Source organism: Lichenostomus cassidix, chromosome 2, assembly GCF_008360975.1.
Source record: "Lichenostomus cassidix isolate B80296 chromosome 2, HeHo_3.0, whole genome shotgun sequence".
Taxonomy (NCBI): Eukaryota; Metazoa; Chordata; class Aves; order Passeriformes; family Meliphagidae; genus Lichenostomus; species Lichenostomus cassidix.
In genome coordinates, this window is record NC_139482.1 from 53,324,210 (window position 1) to 53,347,248 (window position 23,039).

At 38.6% G+C, this 23,039-nt stretch overlaps 1 protein-coding gene across 7 annotated transcripts in view; it reads right to left on the reverse strand.

Moving 5' to 3' along the window:
* SUGCT (succinyl-CoA:glutarate-CoA transferase) overlaps nucleotides 1-23,039 on the reverse strand; it is a 329,471-nt gene that overhangs the window by 256,841 nt on the left and 49,591 nt on the right. For all 7 annotated transcript variants that reach the window (XR_014849876.1, XR_014849877.1, XM_085051578.1 and 4 more), the window contains exon 9: nucleotides 2,438-2,533. Coding sequence is in view for 5 of the 7 variants with exons in the window: in XM_085051578.1 (XP_084907704.1) it covers nucleotides 2,438-2,533 (96 nt within the window). In the remaining 2 variants the exon portion in view is untranslated. The remainder of the gene's footprint in view (nucleotides 1-2,437; nucleotides 2,534-23,039) is intronic.

Genomic DNA, 23,039 nt, shown 5'->3' on the forward strand with positions numbered 1-23,039 from the left:
TCCATGATTTAACATAACCTGACACCTTTTAGAGGATTGAATGCTCTGTGTCACTTAATAATTTATTACCTGTATAAACACTCATAATACAGCAAAAGAAAACAAACTAAAGGACATGCAAAAAACCAACCAACAGTTTGCTATCACCTAATTTTTCTGAAATATATAGAAATTAAATTTTCTGAACTGTGTTTTTAATTAGTAGAACAATTTGTAGTTCACTTGCATAAAATATCTTGAAACAAAAAAATTGTAAAAATTTGCATTTTGACAGTCATTAGTTCAGTAAGAAAAAGTATATTCAATATGTAGGATGAGGAATGAAAGTCAGGTTTCAGAGTCGTGTTCTAAACTATATTACAAATGAGATGTGGGAGAAACTATATAACTAGTACAATAGCAACAGTGAGGGTTAATCTAAGTTTATGAAGAGTTTTGCAATCTAAGTACAGCTTATGTTAGTATAGGAAAAAAAAATGTCTAAACCCCAAAATATTCTTATGGTTACAATCAGAATTGCAAGCATGCTAGCTGATGGAATGTTAAGCCATAAACATATACACACACAACTCCACCCATAGTAAATCCACCCTAATTACTGGTTTATGAACAAGAAAATTCAGATTAAAATTGTTTGTAATATTGAGGTAATATTTCTAATACCTACTAGAGAAACAGCATAATGAAACACAGGAACCATAGTTTTATTAAGATAGTTTTAAAAAAAAAATACCTATTTACCTAATGACTAATCTAGATTAAATCAATAAACATCTAAAACAATCTCGTAGACCTAAAGAGCTATCTATGAAAAAAGAAACAAAGGATACTCAATGTATGCTTTTCATTTTGATTGTGGAAAAACAAAGGCCAAAAGGACATAAAAGAATGCAAGTTTCAGTTATTCAGCCAAATGCCGTATGATGAAGATAAAATGCTTTGTTTAGTCAGGTTTCTGGGTTTGTTTATACAAACCTCAGATACTTCAGATCTGTTTTATACTTTCAACATACCAAAGTTCAAAAAGGCTTACACCAAAAGGTCGCATCACAGAAACACAGCAGAATGTAAATACTTGTGTAATGGATGCTTGGTCAAGCTGGGTCATGCAGAGCTGGTTCTAGAAAACACACCCATCCTGCAACACCAGTAGAACTGGAGGCAAGAAAACTGCAGGACTAAACCCATTCTTGCAGAAGGAGCCACAACACCTCCCCACTGGTCTGAGACAATGTGCCATTTGATGTAACTAATTCATAACAAGACAGCTGATGATGCAGTGGCAACTACTGGAAAAAGTCTCCTAGAGCAAGTAGACATAGTCCTTACAAAACCAACTCATTTTGGTTTTAGACCTGAGGAGGCCTGACTGTGACTAGCTAGTGAGAGTGCTCTGCATAATGGTGGAAAACTTTGGCTTCAAAGCAGCAAATCTTTCCATTATGATCACCACCATCTTCACCACTGGGAAGACTATACACTGAATTTCCCTCACTTTCTCTAAAAAGAAAGGGGAAGGTAAAGGAACTCAGCAGTGTTTAGGTACAGTTCTCCCAGACAAGTACTGGAAACTGTCCCTCTCATGACTTAAAGGACTCTGGCCAGAAATACAGGCTCTGCCTAGCTAGATGCAAACATGACTCTTTGATGAGAAATGCCAAAAAATATTAAATAAAGAATAGATTTTTTTAAAAGTAAATATATGCTCAAGTTGTCATAAAGGCATGACCTCCATCAAACAACACAAAACAAACAGCTAGAAAAGAACAAAGTTTTTTGTTTACTAGAAGAGTTTCCCGTACTGGTCAAAAGTAAGATAAAACTTGCAGTGAGATTTTTTTTCCCCCATGCTTGTTTATATGATGACGGTCATGTTATTTTAAGGAATATCAACCTTTCATTAGATGTAGCAGAGTATGATTTTTACGGAAGAGATCTGAGTTCTTGTTAATTCCTTTTGTCAACCTGTTGTCTCACTGCAGCAGGGATTTGTATCAAAATCAATAGAAAATAAAAAATATGCAGCACTGCCAGATTATTTTGGTCATTTAGACTGCTCTTGTAGATTCAAAAGATAAAGCCACTGAAATTCAGAGGGAAAAGATTTAAAGATTTAAGTTTACAACGGGTATGGAAGTCAGGTAATCCTTAAAAAAAAGGTTTCTCTGTCAGGTGAAAACCAATCAAGTCATCACGCTAGCTTTAAAGTCATCCAGCTTCAGCAAACACCTTTGATCTATTTCAGTGTTCTGTTACTAATCTACTGCTGATGAAGAAATATGCAAAACGCAGAAATGACAATGAACAACAGAACCTTGTCATACCTAGACACAGGCACATTACAGACTACAGCAGGTCATGGGAAAAGTCAGTTCTCAATCTCATAATACACAAAATAATGAACTCCAAGGGAAAAAACCCTATGCTTTCTGCTTACCTGATATGGAACAATACTTCCATGAGCAGTACCCCAGCGTTTTGCTTCCATTTTGCAATTAAGGTAATTAGCTGCTACATGAGTGAGACATGCAACCTGAAAATGGAGAAAAAGTATAGTATTCAGGAAAGATGAAACTGCATTGATGACTTCTCGGAGACTTCATTCTATGTGCTTTAGATACATAAATAAACACATTTATGTCACAAAAGTATCCTTTAGATATTATCTATTTTGTACACTTTTTTACTCTTTGGAAAACTCAGCTGTATCATGGAAGTGCTTGTTTAGGTACAATCAATAAACTCAAAACTTAGTACATTCCCTACACACAAACACTAGTAATGCTGGACATATATGGCATTAAACTACCCTGAGAGGTAAGACAGTGTTACCCTAAGTATTTTGCAGAATGGTCAAACACAACAAAGAAAAAAATCAGTGTCTTTTCTGAAGCCTAGCGGGCTTCATGATGGATTTGTGGGATCAGACTCACCATTTCACCATTTCCTGAACCTCAATCCCATGCTTAAATTACAAAGACTTTTTCTCAGTTACAAGAATATCTTTTCATTTTTTCATATACTTCTCATTTTACATGTCTAAGCTAAGGAAAATATTTCTGAATACTTCAACTCCCCACGTTCGGTAATATCAATTAAGTGATAGGTCTTGATAAATCATCTGTCATTAGAAGATAAGGAGAGATTTAACAAGTTATTGGGCAGACAGACAGAACTGGAAAACTACTGACTTTGGGGAAAATACAGCATGCTAACTTAGTAACCAGAATATGAGAGTTTTAATATATTTTTTGCAAGTATGATTATATCTTAGGAAAAAGAAGTGACTATTTGTGATGCAGTAATGCATGAAAATCAGTGGTTCTGTTATAATCCATAGCAGATTCTTTATTCTTAATTCTTTGAGGAAATACAGTGTGTGATGACATCTGAAGCCAAGTAACACAATATAGCATTACAGTTATTGTACAAGGTTATCACTACTTCATAAGACATAATGCATTTGTTTTATTCAGTTAACTAGCTGCACCAGTATGTACAAGTGCTTGCCTAAACAGTAGATCACGTGAACACTTTTTTCTAAAAATATTATTTTCTCCGTATTTCCCCCATTAGATGGAAGAAATTTGCCTTGATGATCAAAGTGTTTATGTTGTTTTATACCTACTAAATAGCCTAATCTACAACAAAACACACAATTAATTCAGAGTTCACTATTCAAATTCCAATATATTAATTTTATGAGAATTTCCAGGAAAAAAAAGCCATTTCATTTTCTTCTTCTTTCTCCATATATTCTGAAAGGGCAAAGTGAATGTGTCATTGTCATATATAAAGAAAATATTAAACTACAAATCATGGATGCAGTGATTTAGTACAGCAGAAAACCTGAGAAAATGTACAGCAAATAAGTGTTTAACTACTGACAAAAATAATATTCATATATACTAACTACAAATAGAATTCCTTATTCCTGAGTACTGTTGGAAAATGTTTTGTAGCTGAATTTCAGCTCCAGCTTATTATAGCCCAGGTGTGACTTCATTTGGCTAAAATGTTGAACCATGCGTAGTCTGTCATTTGGTCCCCAGGAAAATCTCAGCAGTTAAGGAAATGGAACTGGCAGTATGTAGAAGGAACTTTTACTTCTAATTTGTAACTTTTCTTAGCAATATAGAATTAAATACACCATGATTATAGAGAGACAGTTAATGAGTTACAAGAGGGTGTCATTTAACAGTAACACATAGCCTTGACCCATCCTCCTGCCATTTTTCAATTTGCATAGTGAAACTTTTTCTACCACAGCTCTGCTGTGATGATGAAATACTAATCATTAGATATTATTCTGTATTGGTATGCAACACTACACAGCTGCCACATTACACACAAATTTCACTGACAGGTGAGATACATCCATTACAACCAGCTTTTACTTCTAAAGACCCTGAATATTCATTTAACTTTCCACATTTTCCATATAGGAAACCCTATATCAAACTTAACTCTAGGAAGCACATAGTGAATTAAAAGCTAGTGAAACAGAAATCCCAAGATATTGATATTGATATTGAATATAATGGAGTCAAGATTTCATTCCATCTATTTGTTTCTACATTCTATGCTGTAGAAATAGGGGTAGGAGTTTCATTAAAAGAATTCTTCACAAGAAAACTTCTATCCCTAGAAAGGTATCTTTTAAATGCAGTGCTGCAAATTGCTTAAGCTTCCTTGATGAGATGAATGTAATATTTCCAGTAATGGAAAAAAATACACATCTAGACTTCTCCAAAGCACTTGTTCACAGTTCACTGTGCACAGTTCCTAGTACACTAGGAAAAAAAGAATTAAAACATAATACCCACTAGATACTGAAATTTCGCCACTAAAGCATCTGCTTCAGACTTGTTTCAGTAGCTAGAGACAGAAAATGCCAGGGAAGTCAGAGCTTAGTAATGACGGCAATGTTGGAACTAACAGTTGCTCAGACTATATCAAGATCTCTGTCTAACTTTCTACTTAGTGTGAAGAATAATTCCATTTCAAAGTACTGATCGCTTGCTTGTATGCATTTGTGGCCTATGAAACTGCTTTGCTTATTATTGATTTTTCATAAATCATGGAAGAAAAAAGCTTTTTACTTCCATTGACTTCCTTCTCTGATTTGGGTACCTTATTCATACTCAAATTAGCCAGCCAAAATGGATTATTAGCAGTAAACATAGTATCATCACCAAACAAATAAACTTATATAGACCACATCAAAGTAAATATGTCAATGTTTTGTGTTTTATGTAAAAATGCACAGTTAAGTGAACTCTGTGGCCTTGTACCACATTCATAATAACTCTCTGATTAGTTCAGCAAACTTAGAAGATGATTCTGTTTCTACTATCCCATGAAACTGTTATAGACTTTCCCAGGACTGCCATGCTTTTCCCTTTCTTCCTGGATCAGTTCATTCTATTTGGTCTCTCCAAAGATTGAGCCCCACTAAAAAGGCACTATCCAAAAACGTCTTTCAGTACATACAATTTATGTCATTAATAAAGAACAGAAAGAATTTATCTACCTACATCTTACAGTTGTTAAGCAAACTGTTGAACTATAAGCAGAAAAAAAGACATCCTAACTGAACATTTTTACAGAGATTATATCCCTTAGAAAAAAATGTTTTTAACAATGTAAGTCTATTTCTCCAAATTCCCCTGTAATTCAAGACTCAGGACCTCGCTGCTAGAGACACTTCTTGCAGTAGAAATATCTATAATACAATCAATCTCTCAAATTGGAGTTTGGGTACATCTGTATGACATATTCAGCTAAGTATTTTTAAATCTTTATTTAAAACTGCTTTCCTGAAACCTTATAGACCTATTTCTTTTCTCCTTTAATTAAGAAATAATCCTTAAAAGTAACCTTTGAATCTGTAACATTAAAGCAGATGTTACACAATGATACAGACATCTCCATATTCGTTTGCTTGTAGAGACAGATCTATGCACTGTAAATACGTATTATCAAATATCTACAGATAAGTGTTTCTTTATGTCACATCAGTAAAGGGAATACATTTTCCAACATTCTTTTCTAACATTACTGTTGATGGCCAAATTCCATATTTGTGTTACAGACTTACTTAAATCAGAACAAAAAGAGAGCTGCATTAAGGTCTGAAAAGTTATGCTCAGATTATGATGGAATCAGACAGATGGGAAACAAGATATTAAAAGCCACAAGGTCAGCAGACAAAGAAAAGAGACAGAATTTCAAAAGATTTTTTTCAAGATAGCACATCAAACATAATTTATTACAATGAATTCGCTGAGTCAATCAATCATGTACACGCAATTTCAACAAGTGTATATGAATAACAAAAGAAGACAGGTTACTGGAAAGAGGAGAAAATAATATTTTAATTATATTCTTTACTTTCTTCTCCCTCCAATTTTGTGTCTGCTATCCTGTCATGTATCTTAATGCTTTGACTCTAAGCAAAGTTAATTTATTTCTGTCTCCTTCTTTGTTCACTTTTTCTTAAAGCAGGCATGTAGACTCCTAGGAACTTTGAGATTAAGGTATTTTACAATGGCATAGGCAACTTAGTTTATGCTATAGTACAGAAGAAGTAACATAATTATTAATTTACAACTTTGTAGGGAAAAATCATTCCAGAAAATTCAATTGTCTTCTGCTGTGCAAAGGCCAATAACCTTCCATTTACACCTTTTCCAGAATTCAGGTGATGTGCTAAAAAAATCTTTACACGAGAAAAATTTTAACAATCCACATTTGGTGCACATTATAGAAGGTTCTTAAAATCTCTGATCCTATGGTAGTATTTACCTAATGACTGGTTTTGCACTTTTATGTTTTCCCTTTCCCATGTTGCAATAAATATTTTGACACTGATAATGCTTAAGTTTGATTAATTTTGCTTTTGCAGTGTCCCGTTCCACTCTAAAAGGGGGACTCGGGAAGGATTCTTTTAATGGATTTCTCTGTCAAAAAAAAAATGAAGCGCCAACAAGGCAATATTATGTCTGAAAACTGTTTATTGGTAAAGAAACCCAAGGGGGACAGGAAAAGGAACAAAGAGGGAAAGAGAGACAGAGAGAGAAAGAGAATACTGGGCAAATCGCTCCTGCTGCACCGCGGGTGCCCCGTCGGTGAGCGTTTGGGAGATGGAGTGTGCGCTGTGAGCTGCTAGAGTCTGCGTGGCTCCCGGGGCGGAAAATCAGGAACGGGACTCGAGGCGGTCAGGGTCGGAGCACGGTGGCTGCAGGAGGCGGCAGCTCTGGGCTGGGTGCAGGCAGGGTTCAGGCGGCAACGGCTCTGGGTTGGGTGCAGGCAGGGTGCAGGCAGCGGCGGCTCCGGGCTGGGTGCAGGCAGGGTGCAGGCGGCGGCAGTGGCTCCGTCGTCAGAGAAGCAGCGAGCACGAGGTTGTCCTGGCGATGGAGCGGCCTCGGGCAAGCAGCGAAGCAGAGCAGAACACAGGCAGACAGGACAGCCAGGAAAAGAGCGGATTGCAGGGAGAAAAATGCGAAGGTGACAGAGCTGACCCTCCAGGCGAACCCCTGCTTCCTCCAAGAAACCCAAACAAAATGGCCCCGGGTTGTGTCGCAGGTAACTGCTTTTATGTGCTTGGCGTGACTTCCCACGCATTTTTTCCGCGCATTTTTTCCCAGGCATACGGGGTTCTGATCCACCAGTGAGAGGGGCATGGCTTGCAGACCAGCAGTGGCAGCTTTCTCTCACTTGGCTGGCTGCCAGGCGAAGCCTCTGGGGGACAGAGCTCCTAACATGGATATAGCCCTTAAAGTAATTTTTTCACTTCACGTAGAACACATGTTGAGGCATAAATAAAAATTAGATTGGGCTCTCACATGCAGTTACTCCCATTGAAGCTGCTTCCATGGAAATGTGTATGGAGTGACTCTCACCTCTTGCTCCTTGAGTCATTTCTGCACTATCCAAAAAAACCAAAAACCCACATCAAAACCCCAAACCTTTATCTCTACCAGGAGCCCCCAACTCTTCCAGCTAATTATGAAACTACTTAACATTGATCCAAGAGTTTCAGGGTGTGGTACACTGATGTTTCTCGCTCTGGGAATGGCAGCGAGCCCAGAAACCCCACGAAAGAAGGCCGCCGCTGCGAACCTCCCACGCGAGTCCGGACAGGACCCGCGGGCACAGGAGCAGATTGCCTCCAAGATGGAGAAAAGTAGGAGACATGGCGATTAAGGAGATGTTGTCTCTGTGTTCTTGAAGTCCAGGGTTTATTGAGGAGCAGCGGAGTGGCATGGGGTGTGTGGGGTCGGGACGGGTCAGAGGGAACGGAGCAACCTGGGTCTGAGCGCGCAGAGCGCAGAACGGAAGCGAACACGGGGTTAAGAGGGGGTGCAGGGTGGGAGGATTTTGCATAGGAGAACCAACCGGGACACGGGGGATGCATGACTGGCAGGGAAGCCAGGGAATGGGGGTACAAGGAGGGAGGGTACAGAACTTTGAAAACCAATAATAAAACTCGGGTAGAAGGAACAGAGTAGAACATTCTAGTTATTAACTCCAAATGGATTAAGAGGAGGAGAAACCCAAAAACTAATACTCTTGTTCCCTGATGCATACTGAGGAGGCTGGCTGCAAGGTGTCTTGGGGGAACAGCTTTTTGTGACCCTGAGCTAAACGTCTCTTCAGACCCAGGGGGCTTCCTCAGGTATAGCAGCCGCCAAGGTCACTGCAACAGTACACAATGAATGGTGGTGCTCTATCAGTTTTTAGGCAGGGAGTTGTGTTTCAAACTCCTGCAAGAAAGAACTGGGCAGCAGGAACCAGTCTTGTGCAGTGGCAAGAGAACTGCCCCAGTCCAAGGCAGCCCATCACAGAGGAAACCACAGCATTCCCAGGAGCTGTCAGCAAACATCACCTTTCAAGTGGGCTGGTAAGGGCTCCTCATCTAGCCCAAAGCTGAGAGACCTGCAGGAGCTAAAAATCAGTTCAAGAGTGACATACACCTATAGGCTGGGCAGACATTCCCACCTGAAAGCACACAGCAAAGCCACTGCCCACAAATGAGCAAGAATTTATGTCTTCATCAGTGGAGTCCCAAGGCAGCAGGTCTGGCCTGCAAAAGTGAACCAAAAAAAAAGCAAGACTCACTTAGTCCAAGGTTTACTGTTAAAGAGACTTTTAGAAAAATGTCCATGGTCACATTATGAACACCGTGCTCTGGGGAAAAAGTGTTTTCTTCTCAGTGACACCGATTTTTTTAAATGCAACACTCCAGTAAATTATCATGAATTCACCCTTCACAAAAGAAAACTCCTGGCACTGAAGTATCAGTAAATGGCATAATCCCATCCACAAGTAGAATCTTGCTAAGATAAAATCAAATTTTTAATGACAAATAGCTACAATTTTAAAACAGGTCTCCTAGAGTGTCCTGTCTTAGTGCCTTCCAACCAGACACTTAGACAGGTGTCCAAATCTGTGCCGGCAATCATATGTAGCATGGGCAATTTCCTGATTCAAGTTAGCCACCTCACCAATAGCACACAGCAAATCACAGTCACACACAAGATGTGCTAGGAGGTGTTTATTCAACCACAAACAATAAAAAATCCCAAACTATGCAATGAGAAAATAAATGGCAATGTATTTGAAAACCTTATCTTGAACAAGAATTCTCAGATGTTAGGACAGATAAAAAGAGCAAAACAGACTTTAAGGTACACAATTGTGTAGATACTTTTTTTTTTCATTAAAACCATGGCTGACAACATCTTTTGCTTTATTAAAAAAAAAGTTTAGACTACATAATAGAGAAACTGAGGCATCTTCAAAAACACACAGCATTTCCATTGCAGAGAACTGCTATGTTCAGTGAAATACAGCAACAAAAAAGAACTGATTTACAAAATATTTTTATTGAGCTATTTAGAGCTTATAAAAGACCAGAATGAATGCTTCTGTGCTTCCCACAGCATGGAGATAATCTCCTGATTGAGATTCAATTAGTATTAACAATAGCAAAGATTGATGCGACTAACAGATGTAGGACTTGTAATTTCAGAAGTATGTACTATTCAGCACACCGTTTCAAGAGTAAGTAAATGTTAAATGGACTCCTATCCCCCCTCAGTCTCCAATTAAACATGCTAACAAGCAAACAAACAATAAACTTCTACACACTCAGATGAATTTTAGGTGGAGGATCAGAAATAAAAATCCTGACCATAGAAGCTATTAGATAGCACTGGCATTAAAGAAAAAAGGAAAGAAAAAAAAAGGGATTTCCTTTAAACAAACACCAGTTGAAGAAAGACACATTCCAAAAGGAAGAATAAATTTCATTTTCTTGATTACAATAAAATAAGAGGGTTTTTTTTCTGGAAGATACTACCTCAATCACTTAAAAAATCCTGATTCAGCTTCATAATAACACAAGAACATCTCTAAGGAATCTGTTACTTTAAAAAACAATCTATTGAGGAGAATATTAGGGTTAAAAATATCAAGAATTCCAAAGTTAGTCTGTATACTCTGTGTAAAACCCAAAAACTGAAGGCACTAAGTTTCTCAGGAAGAAAAAAAAATATGCCTATCAATGTAATTTCCCATAACATGATCCTGGAAACAGATGAATCATTTTAAGTTACTTTGAAAACAAATCCCTTTTCTTTTCCCTGACATGGAAAATTCAGTTAAAACAGTTAAAACTTTAGCAGAGTTCTAAATGAAGTCAGATGCTGATAACAGACATATCAGGGGACTTTAGACATAAGCTTCTACAATTATTTCCTTAAGTCTTCATTCCCTCTGAAGAAAGACTATATATGCATTGAAACATTAAATGCATTGTGTTCTGTATTTCACACAGCTTTACTAAGTCCAGGCAAAATTCAACTTACAAAAAGTTTATTCTGCTACACTGTACACAGATTTCTCTTAACACTATAAGGCATTTTGTGTTTTGATTGTCTAGAGCTCAATGATGGTGTTGATAGGGTTGAGTATTCATGGGTAAGAATCAAGAAGGCAAACATAGCACACATCCTGGTGGTGCAGACTGCCCTGGTACAGACTGCCCAACCAGGATAAAAGGCAGATGGAATGTTCTATGAACAGCTGGGAGAAGTCTCACAATTGCTATCCCTTGTTCTCATGAGGGACTTCAACACACTAGATGTCTGAAGATACAACACAACAAAGAGGAAGTAGTCTAGAAGGTCTCTGGAGTGTGTGGAAGATGACTTCCTGATGCAGTTGGTGAGAACCAACTGGGGAAGGGGCCCTCCGAACCTGTTGTTTGTGTACAGAGAAGGATGGGTGGTGGTGGAAGGCTGTCTTGAGCATAGCAGTCATGAAATGACAGAATTTTTAATTCTTGCAGAAGGAAGGAGGGGACATCAGCAGAACTGTTACACTGGAATTCCAGAGGGAAGACTTTGGCCTGTTTAGGAGACTTGTTGAGAGAGTCCCTTGGGAGGCAGTCCTGTAGGACAAAGAATTCTAGGAAGGATGCATATTCTACAGGAAGGAACACCTAAAGGTTCCAGCATAGGAACACCATGCAGCACATGCAGGATGAAGAGGAGGCCCAGCCAGTACAGGTTTATGAAAGGCAGGTTCTACTTGAGCAATCTGATCTCCTTCCAAAGCAAGGCAACTCACTAAGCGGATGAGGGAAAGGCTGAGGATGTTGTCAACCTGGACTTTAGTAAAGCCTTTGACAGCTTCCCACAGCATTCTTCTGCTCATGGCCTGGATGCGTGTGCTGTTCATTGGATAAAAACCTGGCTGGATGGTTGGGCCTGAAAAGGGGTCGTGAATGGTGCTACATCCAGCCAGTCACTAGTTCCCCAAGGTTCCATATTCAGGCCAGTTCTGTCTAACATCTTTGACAATACACTGGACAAGGGGACCAAGTGCACCTTCAGTCAGTTTGCAGACAACACCACATTGGGCAGCAGTGATGATCTGTTGGAGGGTAGGAAGGCTCTGCAGAGGGATCTGGACAGGGTGGAACAATGGGCTGAGCCCACTGACATGGGGTTCACCAAGAAGTGCTGGATCATGCACTTGGGTCACAACAGCCCCATGCAGAGCTACAAGCTGAGGACAGAGTGGCTGGAAAACTGCCAGGCAGAAAGGGACCTGGAGGTGCTGGTCAACAGCAGCTGAACATGAGCCAGGGTGTGCCCAGGTGGCCAAGAAGACCAATAGCATCTGGCCTGTATCAGCAATAGTGTGACCAACAGGACCAGGGCAGTGCTCTGTAACCAGAACTGGTGTAGCCTGAAATCCTATGTTCAGTTTTGGGCCCCTCACTACCAGAAAGTCATTGAGCTGATGAAGTGTGTCCAGATGAGGGCAATGAAGCTGTTGAAGGATCTGGAGCATGTGTCTTATGAAAAGCAGCTGAGGGAGCCTGAGCTGTTCAAACTGGGGAAAAGGAGGCTCAGAGATGACCCTATTGCTCTCTACAACTTCCTGAAAGGAGGCTGTAGTGAAGTGGGGGGTCAGTCTCTCCTCCCAGGCAACAAATGATAGGACAAGAGGGAATGACCTCTAAAGCCAGGAGGTCTAGATTCGATACTAGGAAATATTTTTTCACTGAAAGGGTTGTCAGCCATCAAAATAGGCTGCCCAGGGAAGTGGTGGAGTCACCACATCTGGAGGTATTTAAAAGATGTGGCACTTAGAGCCATGTTTTAATGGTGGACTTGGCAGTGCTGACTTGATGATCTTAAAGTTCTTTTCCAAACTAAATTATTCTTTTCTATTGTAAAAATGGTAGCTATATTTGACAGCTGAGAATGGAGACAAGAAAGCATACAAATACGATAAACAGATTTTGCTCATATAAAATTTAATTACCTGTGAAGACAGGCATCAGAATAACAATACCAGTTTTTCTTCTTGTTTGCTATAGTGTAGTATCCAGGGGTCCAAACTGGATGCTACATACACTTTGTGAAGGGTTCTATTTTTTATTTAATTAATAATAAGAATGCTTATCCATGGAAAGCTCTCAACATCCAAAAAGAAGCTGTATTATGGCACTTTTCACTTTTGATCTTATGACTAGGAATAGTGCCATTTACAGTGAAAATATGCATACATCTAACCATTTACAGCACTTATCTTTTTTGTCTCCACATTTATCAACATCAATACTTGCACAGAAAAAAGAACCTTAGGTGTGTTTGTCTGCTCCTGACAACATAATTTTCATCTTACCTGTAGTGAACAGATAGAAAAATAAACTATGATAGTAATTTCAACAGCTTGTGCTGCAGCAGTGCAAACAGGTAGATTTTTACACTTTTCATTTGATACATAGGTAGGCACATACAGAAACAAGTCATGCCTATTTGATTGTGTGAGAAATGTGAGAATATTGTCTCCCTATTATCCCAGCGAAATCTCCCATTCATTACAGTGTTACCTCGGCAGAATAACAATAGCTTTAGTTCTAACACTGAAAACCTCCAGTCACCACCCATTAAGTACTTTGGTGCTAATGCACTATGGGGATGATAGAAGAAACAAATCCATGCAATTGAATGAAATGTTTGAAATAGGATGTTTCCCAAGATTATAATTTCTGACCCTCTGCAGCATTAAGAAACGCCTATAACTCTTTTGAGTACTTTAAAGATGTTCACATTCAGATGTAGTTCATCTGCAAAGCTGTTAGGTAACATGTAAGTCAGAGAAATGTGGTCCTAAATTCTGTTTGATTTGAGTATTACCAATGAGTCTGTAGTCAAAATATCACATTTCTGCATAATGCTTTTTAAACAGTGGCAACATTTGTAAATGATACCCTGAAGAAGGAAGTTAATTCTATAATGAATCTACAAAAACATTTAAGCAGTAGCAGAAAAAACCAAAATGTTTTATCACAGAAGACTCTTGAATAAAAATAAATTCAAATATATGTATCAGAGAAATCTAGCATTACAAAAATTCATTCTAAGCAAGGCAAGGCATTTTAACAAATAACTGAACTCTGACTAGACATTCACATTGATGGTATCCACCCCAGAGTACTAGTGAAGGAACTAGTGAAAGAACTTGTTAAACCACTCCCAATCCTCCACCAGCAGTCCTTGTTAACTGCAGAATTTCCAAGTGACTGGAAATAGGCAAATGTAGTGCCCTCTACAAGGGTGCAAAGGATGATTCAGGGAACTACAGGCCTGTCAGCCTGACCTTGGTTCCAAGCAAGGTTATGGAAGAAATTATCCAGAGTACCATTACATGGCACATGCAGGACAAACAGGGACTCAACATGGACTTACAAAAGGCAGGTCCTGCTTGACCAACCTGATCTTCTATGACCACTTAGTAAATGCTGAAAAGGCTGTGGATATACTCTATCAAGACTTCAGTGAAGCATTTGTCAGTCTCCCACAGCATCCTCCTAGAAAACCTGGCTGCTCATGGTTTGGATAGGTGGAATCTTTGGTAGGTAAAAACCTGGCTGGATGGCAGGACCCAGAGAGTTGTGGTGAGTGGAGCTAAATCCACTTAACAGCTAGTCACTAGTCATGTTTCCCAGGGCTCAGTTTTGGGGCTGATCCCTGTTTAGCATCTTTAATGATGATCTGGACCTGGGGATTCAGGGCACCCTCAGTAAATTTGCAGAAAACACTGAGTTGGGTGGGAGTGTTGATTGTTGATCTGCTCAAGAGTAAGAAGGCTCTGCAGAGAAAACTGGGCAGACTCAATCAATGGGCTGAGGACAACAGCATGAGGACAAAGGTGAAGTGCTGGGTCCTGCACTTGGGTCCCAGCAACCCCATGCAGCCCTACAAGTTTGGGGAGGAGTGGCTCAAGAGCTGTTCAGCAGAAAGGGACCTGGGGGTGCTGTTTAACAGTTGGCTCAATATGAGCCAGCAGAGCACCCAGGTGGCCAAGAAGATCAATGGCATCCTGGCCTCTATGAAGAAGAGTGTGGCCAGCAGGACCAGGACAGTGATCATCCTCCTGTACTTGGCACTGGTGAGGCCACACCTCGAGTACTGGGCCTCTGTTCAGTACTGGGCCTCTCACTTTAGAAAGGACACTGAGGTGCTGGAGCATGTCCAAGGAAGGGCAACAAGGCTTGTGAAAGGTCTGGAAAACATGTCTTATGAGGAATGGCTGAGGGGGCTGGGATTGTTTATTCTCAAGAAGAGGGGCTCAGGAGGGACCTCACTGCTCTCTCCAACTGCCTGAAAGGAGGTTGTAGTGAGCTGGGGTCTGGTCTCTTCTACTGTGTCTGCAGTGAGAGGACCAGAGGAAATGCCCTTAAGCTGAGACAGAGGAGATTCAGATTAGATACTAGAAAAAAAATTCAGTGTTAGGGTCGTCGGACACTGGAAAAGGTTGCCCAGGTAAGTGGTGGAGTCACCATCCCTAGTGATGTCTAAGAAGTGTCTGGATCTGGGTGATACAGTTTAGGGGTTATAGTGATAGTGTTGGGCTGAAAATTGAGGTCTCTCAACCTTGATGATTCTATGACTTTCAGATAGTTTAATGGATACCTGTTTTTGAAGTCCTAATCTAGAATCCGAACACATTTTTTATAGCTTTCACTATAATATAACAAGGAGTAAATTATTACTTTTGACCTAATCATATGTCACTTCTCTAAAGAGTTTGCAATCTGATTGGCCAAAACCAATACCGAATACAGAAACGATCCTGTACTGAATACAGAGAGAAATTCTGGCAACAGAACTTCATCAGACCAAAGGAAGTCATCATTTCAAATGTGGTTCAGCATCATCCTTTACTTCACCTTTTTTTAAATAAATTATAATCTACAGAGAGATTTTAATGAGAGTTATCTGAAGTAATCAAACCAAGCAGCGTTGAAACCTTAGGTAGAGGTCCATCCGCATATCCAAAAATGCTACACTTCTTAAGGTTCATTAGACTTCCAGAGGTTCAAAAGCACATAAAAATCAGTTGTCTTGCTAACTTAAAATTTTCCATTATTTAAAACTGAAACCTCTTCCATAAAGCTGCAACCCTTTTACTTGTTATTTACATAATGAAATGGAGCATAATGTGTTGAAAGGCTCTACCCTAATTTGATGAAGTTACGGAATGACTTCTGAAAGCTTCTATGAGTTTAGAAGGGCAGGTGAGTTTTTGGGGTACACTAAATGTGCACCCCACATATCTCCTACTAGCTGCTAAAATCATTGCTCTTCCTTTTCAATTACCCAGGTATCCTTCTCCTAATATTCAGCATGATTCCAAAATCTGATCTGCTGGTAATAAACATCTTGATTTCATTTCCAAGATTACACCCTTATTTAAAGGTCATCTAAATAACAAACTCATTAAAAGAAATGTCTTCCTTTGTCTTCAAACTCTGTCCCCTACCCACTCCAGACAGCCTTTTTTTTTTTTTTAAATAAAGGGACATATTTTTTCTATCTCCTTTCTAGTCTTTCTTTAATTGATGACAGAGGCAGATCAACACAACAAAATGAAGCTGAAACTCATCCAGGCTTAGTTTCTTTAGCACAAGAATAATGGTAGCAAAGACAAAAAGGTACAGAATTTACTGTCAGGGAGAGGGAGCAGTTAAAGAAGAAATTCCCTTGAAATTTCAATAGGTACTCTATTTACAGAGTAAAGAAAGCCACTAAATAAAACCAAGACCCAGTTGGAGGACGTTCTACCAATGACGACATAACTAATCATTAGAAATCATAACACACATTCCACAGAGGCCAATATTAAATTGAGTTACTGTCATGTTAGCATTCAATCAAATTCTGGCTGCTTAAAACCCAGAGGGATAAGCTCTGTTCTTAGTCATACGGATGTCCTCAGTGAAAATTATCAAGAATAGTGGCCAAGAAGTATTTAAAGCTCAGTATATGTTTAAAGTAATGCTCACATTAATTCAGATTTTGTTATCTTTCCATATGAGTGCTATATCATGAAAAAGATGACGTCTCCATACAGCACATGATCAATTTTTTACTATGATGGAGATTAAGAATACAATGTTTTGCAAAGATGATGGTTTATAAGCTTGTAAAAAAAAACACTTATTCGAACCATAGCCTAAAACAAGACAACTATGTAACAGTCCTCATAGTTGGCATCCAAAATCACCAGAAGCAATAACCTCTAAAAAAGATGATTTTCTTTCTGTATTCAGCCAACTCACAACTCTCAGCAAATGGAGAAGCAACAAGATACAGTCAAGACACCTGACTAGTACTTAAGTTCCAAGATTGATATTTCCACACAAGTTACTGCTCAGGGATTCTATAATGCCATGTATGTCCCACAGGCAGCATGCAATTGTTACAAGTTTCACCCATAATTGCTAAAAGACATGCCGTGAAAGCCCTGAAGATAGCACTAAAAGCACCTTAAACGGAATTATCCTGGGAAAGTTTGATGCAGAAACAAAACCTAATAGCTTCTAACCCTCATCATCACCTCAGTAAACTAAATGTCAAATTATGCACAAAGATGAAATAAAGAAAATAATTTATACCAATTTTCTAGGTTTTTCTAGAGTCACTTCAAAATTTTAAGAAGATTGTTTGCTATGGCAAACACAAACTAAAATATAGTAATTAGAAGTGGACAAGTGTCTGATGAACAATCATATTATGAACAATATTATGAACAATCACAATATGATGAACAATCATATTAACCACATTATCCTGTCTGTGGAATCTGGGAAAATATATACTCAAAATTTGCAGAAATGTTAAATATTTCTTGCAGATTTTTAATCCAAGTGAAAACAACTTTCTACAGTATGTGTTGGAGCCTGGTTGTAATTAAATACAGGAAGAATATTAAAACTTCCAAGAGATTTTTTTAAGCCACAACAGAAGAAAAGGCACAATTGCATAATTGGAACCAAATCCAAACCCCACTTCCTTCTTATTTACCAGTATCATCTAAAGGACACTATTTAGATGCTGAAAGGTCTGGAGCTGACAACTGTGAATCATCTAAAATTTAAAAATTTCAAAGGAATCATATGACATGGGTTAAAAGTTTATAGATGAGAGATATGGAAAGTTACTACTCATTGCAAAACCACTTCCTAAGAGTTACCGTATCTCTTGTTCAAAAAAACCCTAGAATACTATTTTGTTGCATGGAAACAAATCCTCTTGCTAGTAATAAGTGTTTAAAACACAGAATTTGGAAGAAAAATGTCTATTTCAAGATATTCTATAAACAATATTTCTTCAGAGAAGAGGATCTGTTACAATTTGGTGCTATACAAATCAATTAAACATGAAGCTAACTTGCCAGTCAGTGGGTTAGCTCTTTAAAAAGCTTCAGATCATTTTTGTTGGCAGTTGAATTCAGTTCAATGCTAATTTGTTATTTGCATATCTGTGCAGGAAATTACTATCAAAAGCATTCTTTTGCCCTCCTCACTGAAAAAAAAAAAAATTAAATCCTCTTGCATTTCTGCAATGCATGAAGAAAAGTTATAGTGCAGACACAGATGGACATTTACATGCTAGGTTTTCTGCTATAAAATAAACCAAGCAGTTTTCAAGATTTAATAATTACCTGAGTGTGTTAACCCCTGGGGCTTTTATTCCATTCTGACATAGTAAAAGTCATCAACACTGACCAGTGAAGACATATGTATTGGCCAGGTTCACAATTTCCAGTTCAGATGAAGGGATGGACAAAAGACCCAAGCACACTGCAATATTAGCTCAGTGCATGAAATGCTGGCAAAACTAAGAAGTTTCATACAAGACCCTGCTGTCGCAATACTATAAATAAGATGGTTCACTAATGCTTTTGTTTTACACACAGAGAAGATGATTCCTTTTCTTCTCATTAAAAATTACTTCACTTCAATGAAACTCATGCTGAAGGAAGTTATCACAATGTACTTGTTTGACCTCTAGATCCTACCATTAATCAGCAGCAACAAGACCCTAATAAACTAAAAGTCTAAAATTTTAGGTTCCTTATTTTTTTGGCAGCATCCATGAGAAACTTCAAAAGGTCCTTCTTTTTAAACATTCATCACATGAGGAAAAGCTAGTTTTAGATACCTAGCTGCGATGTAAAACCAAAATCGCTTTGAAAACATCTATCTTTAAAGAACCTGATTTTATCACAGTAATTGTCTAACCTCCTTTAAAAAAACTCATTACCATCAGAAGAACTGCAAGAGTAATTTATTTATTTACCCTTATTTTCAGATTTGTACTACTCATTCTAAGTAGAGACACTCACCCTTAAAGACTTATAAATCACCACCAGTCTTACAAAAGGAAAGAAAACAAACCAAGAAACTAAATGTTCAGTCTGAGAGAGACTCAGCTGCCACTTATGTTTTTCTTCACTCATTTTAACACATCTTTTTAACGGGATTGGTCACAGGGTTTCATTTTTTTGTACTTTAGAACCTCATCCATAAATACTTCTTCCAATTTAATAGATGTTTTCATTACAGTCTTGGGCCTACACCCTAAAATTAATTTGGACTGAAGCAACAAGGTTATCTAAAACAAAAGAACTGTTTTCTGAATAACATCTTTTACCCATAATCTGTTCCAATATACCAACTTATTTGAGTTTATTTACCCAGCACTGAAGTAAATAAAAACATTTATTTTTCAATGAGAGTGTTGTCTTGGTTTGAAAGACAGGTGTTTGCCAAGAGAGGTTGAACCCTCCCTTAGGACAGAGAATGTGATTTTATCCCCTCCCTCCGAATTATTTAATTTTGAAAATCAAGGGCTTTCAGGCAAAGGTATGGGAAAAAAGGAATATCAGTTCTTTACTAGTATCTATAAACAAGCAATAACAATAATAGCAACCACAAACAGAACCAGAAACCAATAGCAGATGACTTGTGAGCTGCCGAGCCTTTTCCCATGTGGTGTAATTACGGTCGCAAGCAGCAGGGGCACTGTTGAGCTCCCGGCCGGGCAGGGCAGGTGCGTTGACTCCCGAGCGGCTGCAGGTGGCGCTGTGGCGCAGCGTCAGGCCAGCCTCACACAGCTGGTAATGGCGGGCAGGCTGAAAAGCATGCAGGGCAGCGAAGCAGCTCGGAGCAGCGAGAAAGCAGGGCAGCAGGGGTATGAGCTGGCTCTCTCCCTGGCTAGCTAGCGAGGTAGCAAGGATTTCTGCAGTCACAGCAGACGCCGCGGTCCCATGCGGCACAGGGCGGGGCAGGCGGCAGAGGCAGCCGGACTCTCCCGGCAGCATCTGCGAGAAAATGCAGCCCAGAGGGAAAAAAGGTTGAATCAAAGCTCACCCAGCCAGGAGAAGAAAAAACAGGGCACAGCTGGATTTCCTCTGGTCACAGCCGAAAAGCAAAGAGCAGCCTCTCCTCTCAGCGTCCGAACCACGAGAGAGAGCGTTCCAAGGGCCGGCTCTTCCCTTACCCTGCCCTGCCCAAGCACACCTTTTGTCTTTTACAAAAGACTTGATGGCTCTAAACACCCAACTATTTGTTGCTTAGTAACAGTGATGGAGAAAAATTCCAAGGACTTCCCCAAACTCCAACAAGTGTGCAATTAGGAAATTACTTCTTAATAACTTTTAGATTACTATGATTTGACAACAAGCATGGAAGGGGTTAATGTTTAAAAAAAACCTAAAAATTACGAAGCTTTTCCTTGCCCATTTAGTACTGCTTCAACTAATCATATAGAAGACAAACACCATGTCACATTCTTTGCTCACTAACATCTATCCACGTCTTCAATCTCTTTCTTTTGTATGCCAGTGAGTGACGTAAAGGAAAATGACGTGGAAATTCAGATGGAAATTCTGCAATATAAGAACACTTCTGTGCATAGAAAAATCTACTCAAATCAATCAAAAATACTATAAAGACAAATGAGGTAACAAAATAAGCTGAAATAAGAGAGCTACAGCAACATCTAACTTTAAATCTTCTTGCTTTCAGCATTTGATAAAATATCTAATAATAATCAAGAAGACTTCAGTTAAATAAAAAAAAAGCCAAAAACCAGTGGAACAAGGAATTAAAAAAACCAAAAAAAATTACTCTGGATATTAATAAAAATTATCAGAAGTATTTTTAATAAAATTAAAAAATAAAGATATCAAAGAGCAGCTGCCATAATATATAACACTACAATACCTTAACCATGAGCCCTCCTTACATGCATATATATAAAATATTTAATAAGCATTTAATACACATTTTAATTTTTTTTCTAAACTGCTTTTTTTCTAAACATTTTTCCAATACAGACGCAACATTTACAAATATATTTAAATATAATTAAGTTCAGTTCCTACAAACATTTGTTCCAAAATAAATGAAAACTCCTTTATCGATTTAAGCAAGGGTTTCCCTTCCTTTCTGATTTCAGGAGTTATTCAGACAAAAGCAGTAGGCACTAAAACAAGAGCAACCTGTGGCAGGACACCCCCCTCCCCCTTCTCTCTCTCTCTCTGATCGGTCCCAGGAAATGGATGCCTCAGATTTAGGTTGATAGCCTAGTCGGCAGCTACATGGTGCTGGCGACTGAAAGTCTGAAAAGAAACTCCCCTGTGGAATGTAGAGAGAATGTGAGAAATTTTTTGTGACTACAAATACACACTTTTATCCTATAAAAAGCTCACGAAATCTCAGAAAAGGTAGAAGCTTTCTACATGGACATTGGAGCGTGAAGTAAAGTCTTCTCCCCAGGGTCTGGATGCAGCCCTGTGGTTACTTCCCTGGGATTGAGTGAGGAAGCTTAATGTATTCCAGCTCCAAAATTGGATTTGGTAAGATCACTGAGTTCCTAAATTGTATTATTTCGGCTAACTAATAGGTACCTTTCTTAACTTACATTAAGCAAGCATTTTTTAACTTGCATTTCAGCTAGCTCAAGCAAGCATTTCTTAACTTGCATTAAGCAAGCATTTCTTGCATTTTTAACTATTTTTATAGTTCAAGCAAGATTTTACCCCATAACTGCATTTTTAGCTCTTATAGTGTTGCAATTATGTATTCATTGTGTGTTTATGTGTGTCAATCTGTTCTATGTTTGTATGTTTGTTATTTTCTGTGTCTAATAAATGGAATTTTTAGACAAATCGGCCAAATATCAAAGAATCTTGCGAACAGGACTAAGTCTTGGGGAACAAGCTATTTTAAAGCCTGGCAAACTCCTGTCTCCCATGCAAGACACAACCTCAATCATTAGTTTCAATCATTGTTATCATACAATGATATAGGTGGGAAGGAACATTTGGATGTTATCTTGTCCAACTTCTTGCTCACACCTGGGCCAACTTTTAGCACAATGGGCACTGTCGTCTCTCAACTGTACTGACAGGTATAAGGGGTAGAAAAATACAGTTGAAGAAAGATGAAAACAATGGAACACTGCAGTAGCTTTAATTAGAACTGCATACAATTTTGATGTATATTTTAAAACGTAAACAAAAATTCCTCTGTACCATATGCCCAGTTGGTACCAGCAAGTACGAACATCAACAAGACAATGTTATCATCTGGTCATGTGCAGCTCAAACCAATGTCACTCGCTTTATTTTAGAAATTATAAATTATTGCACCAATGGTGTTTAAATATTCAAAGAAGAGTTAAAGTTCTCATTAGTTGTAGTATATGGTGCTTCTTTCATGATCAAAACAACTTTGCCTTTAAAGCGCCTAGGAAAAATGCTGCATTTTCAAGCTTACTTCATTCTATAATTCCCAGAGCCAAAAGGCAGACCTCCTGGATTACATTACCTTGAAGCCTAGGTACCTTATTACTCTGTGTGATTTTGCACAAGTTATTCAGTTGCTCTGGAAGTAACATTACCCAGTGCCAAAGCCTTCCTTTCAACATTGGTTTCAACACTTTGGTTCATCTGTCTCAAATTGCTTACTACAACTGTTACAATCTCAGGGATATTATAAACCTTGATCAATCTGCGTTTTCAAAGAACATGGCAGTCCTTTGTAAAAAGTGAAAGCCAAACTTAGTGCAGTAGTAACTACAACCATGTAATAGAAAATGGTCACTACCAGAGCAGCAGGTTAAGAGAACGATCACTGATGTCATTACTGTCACTATAAT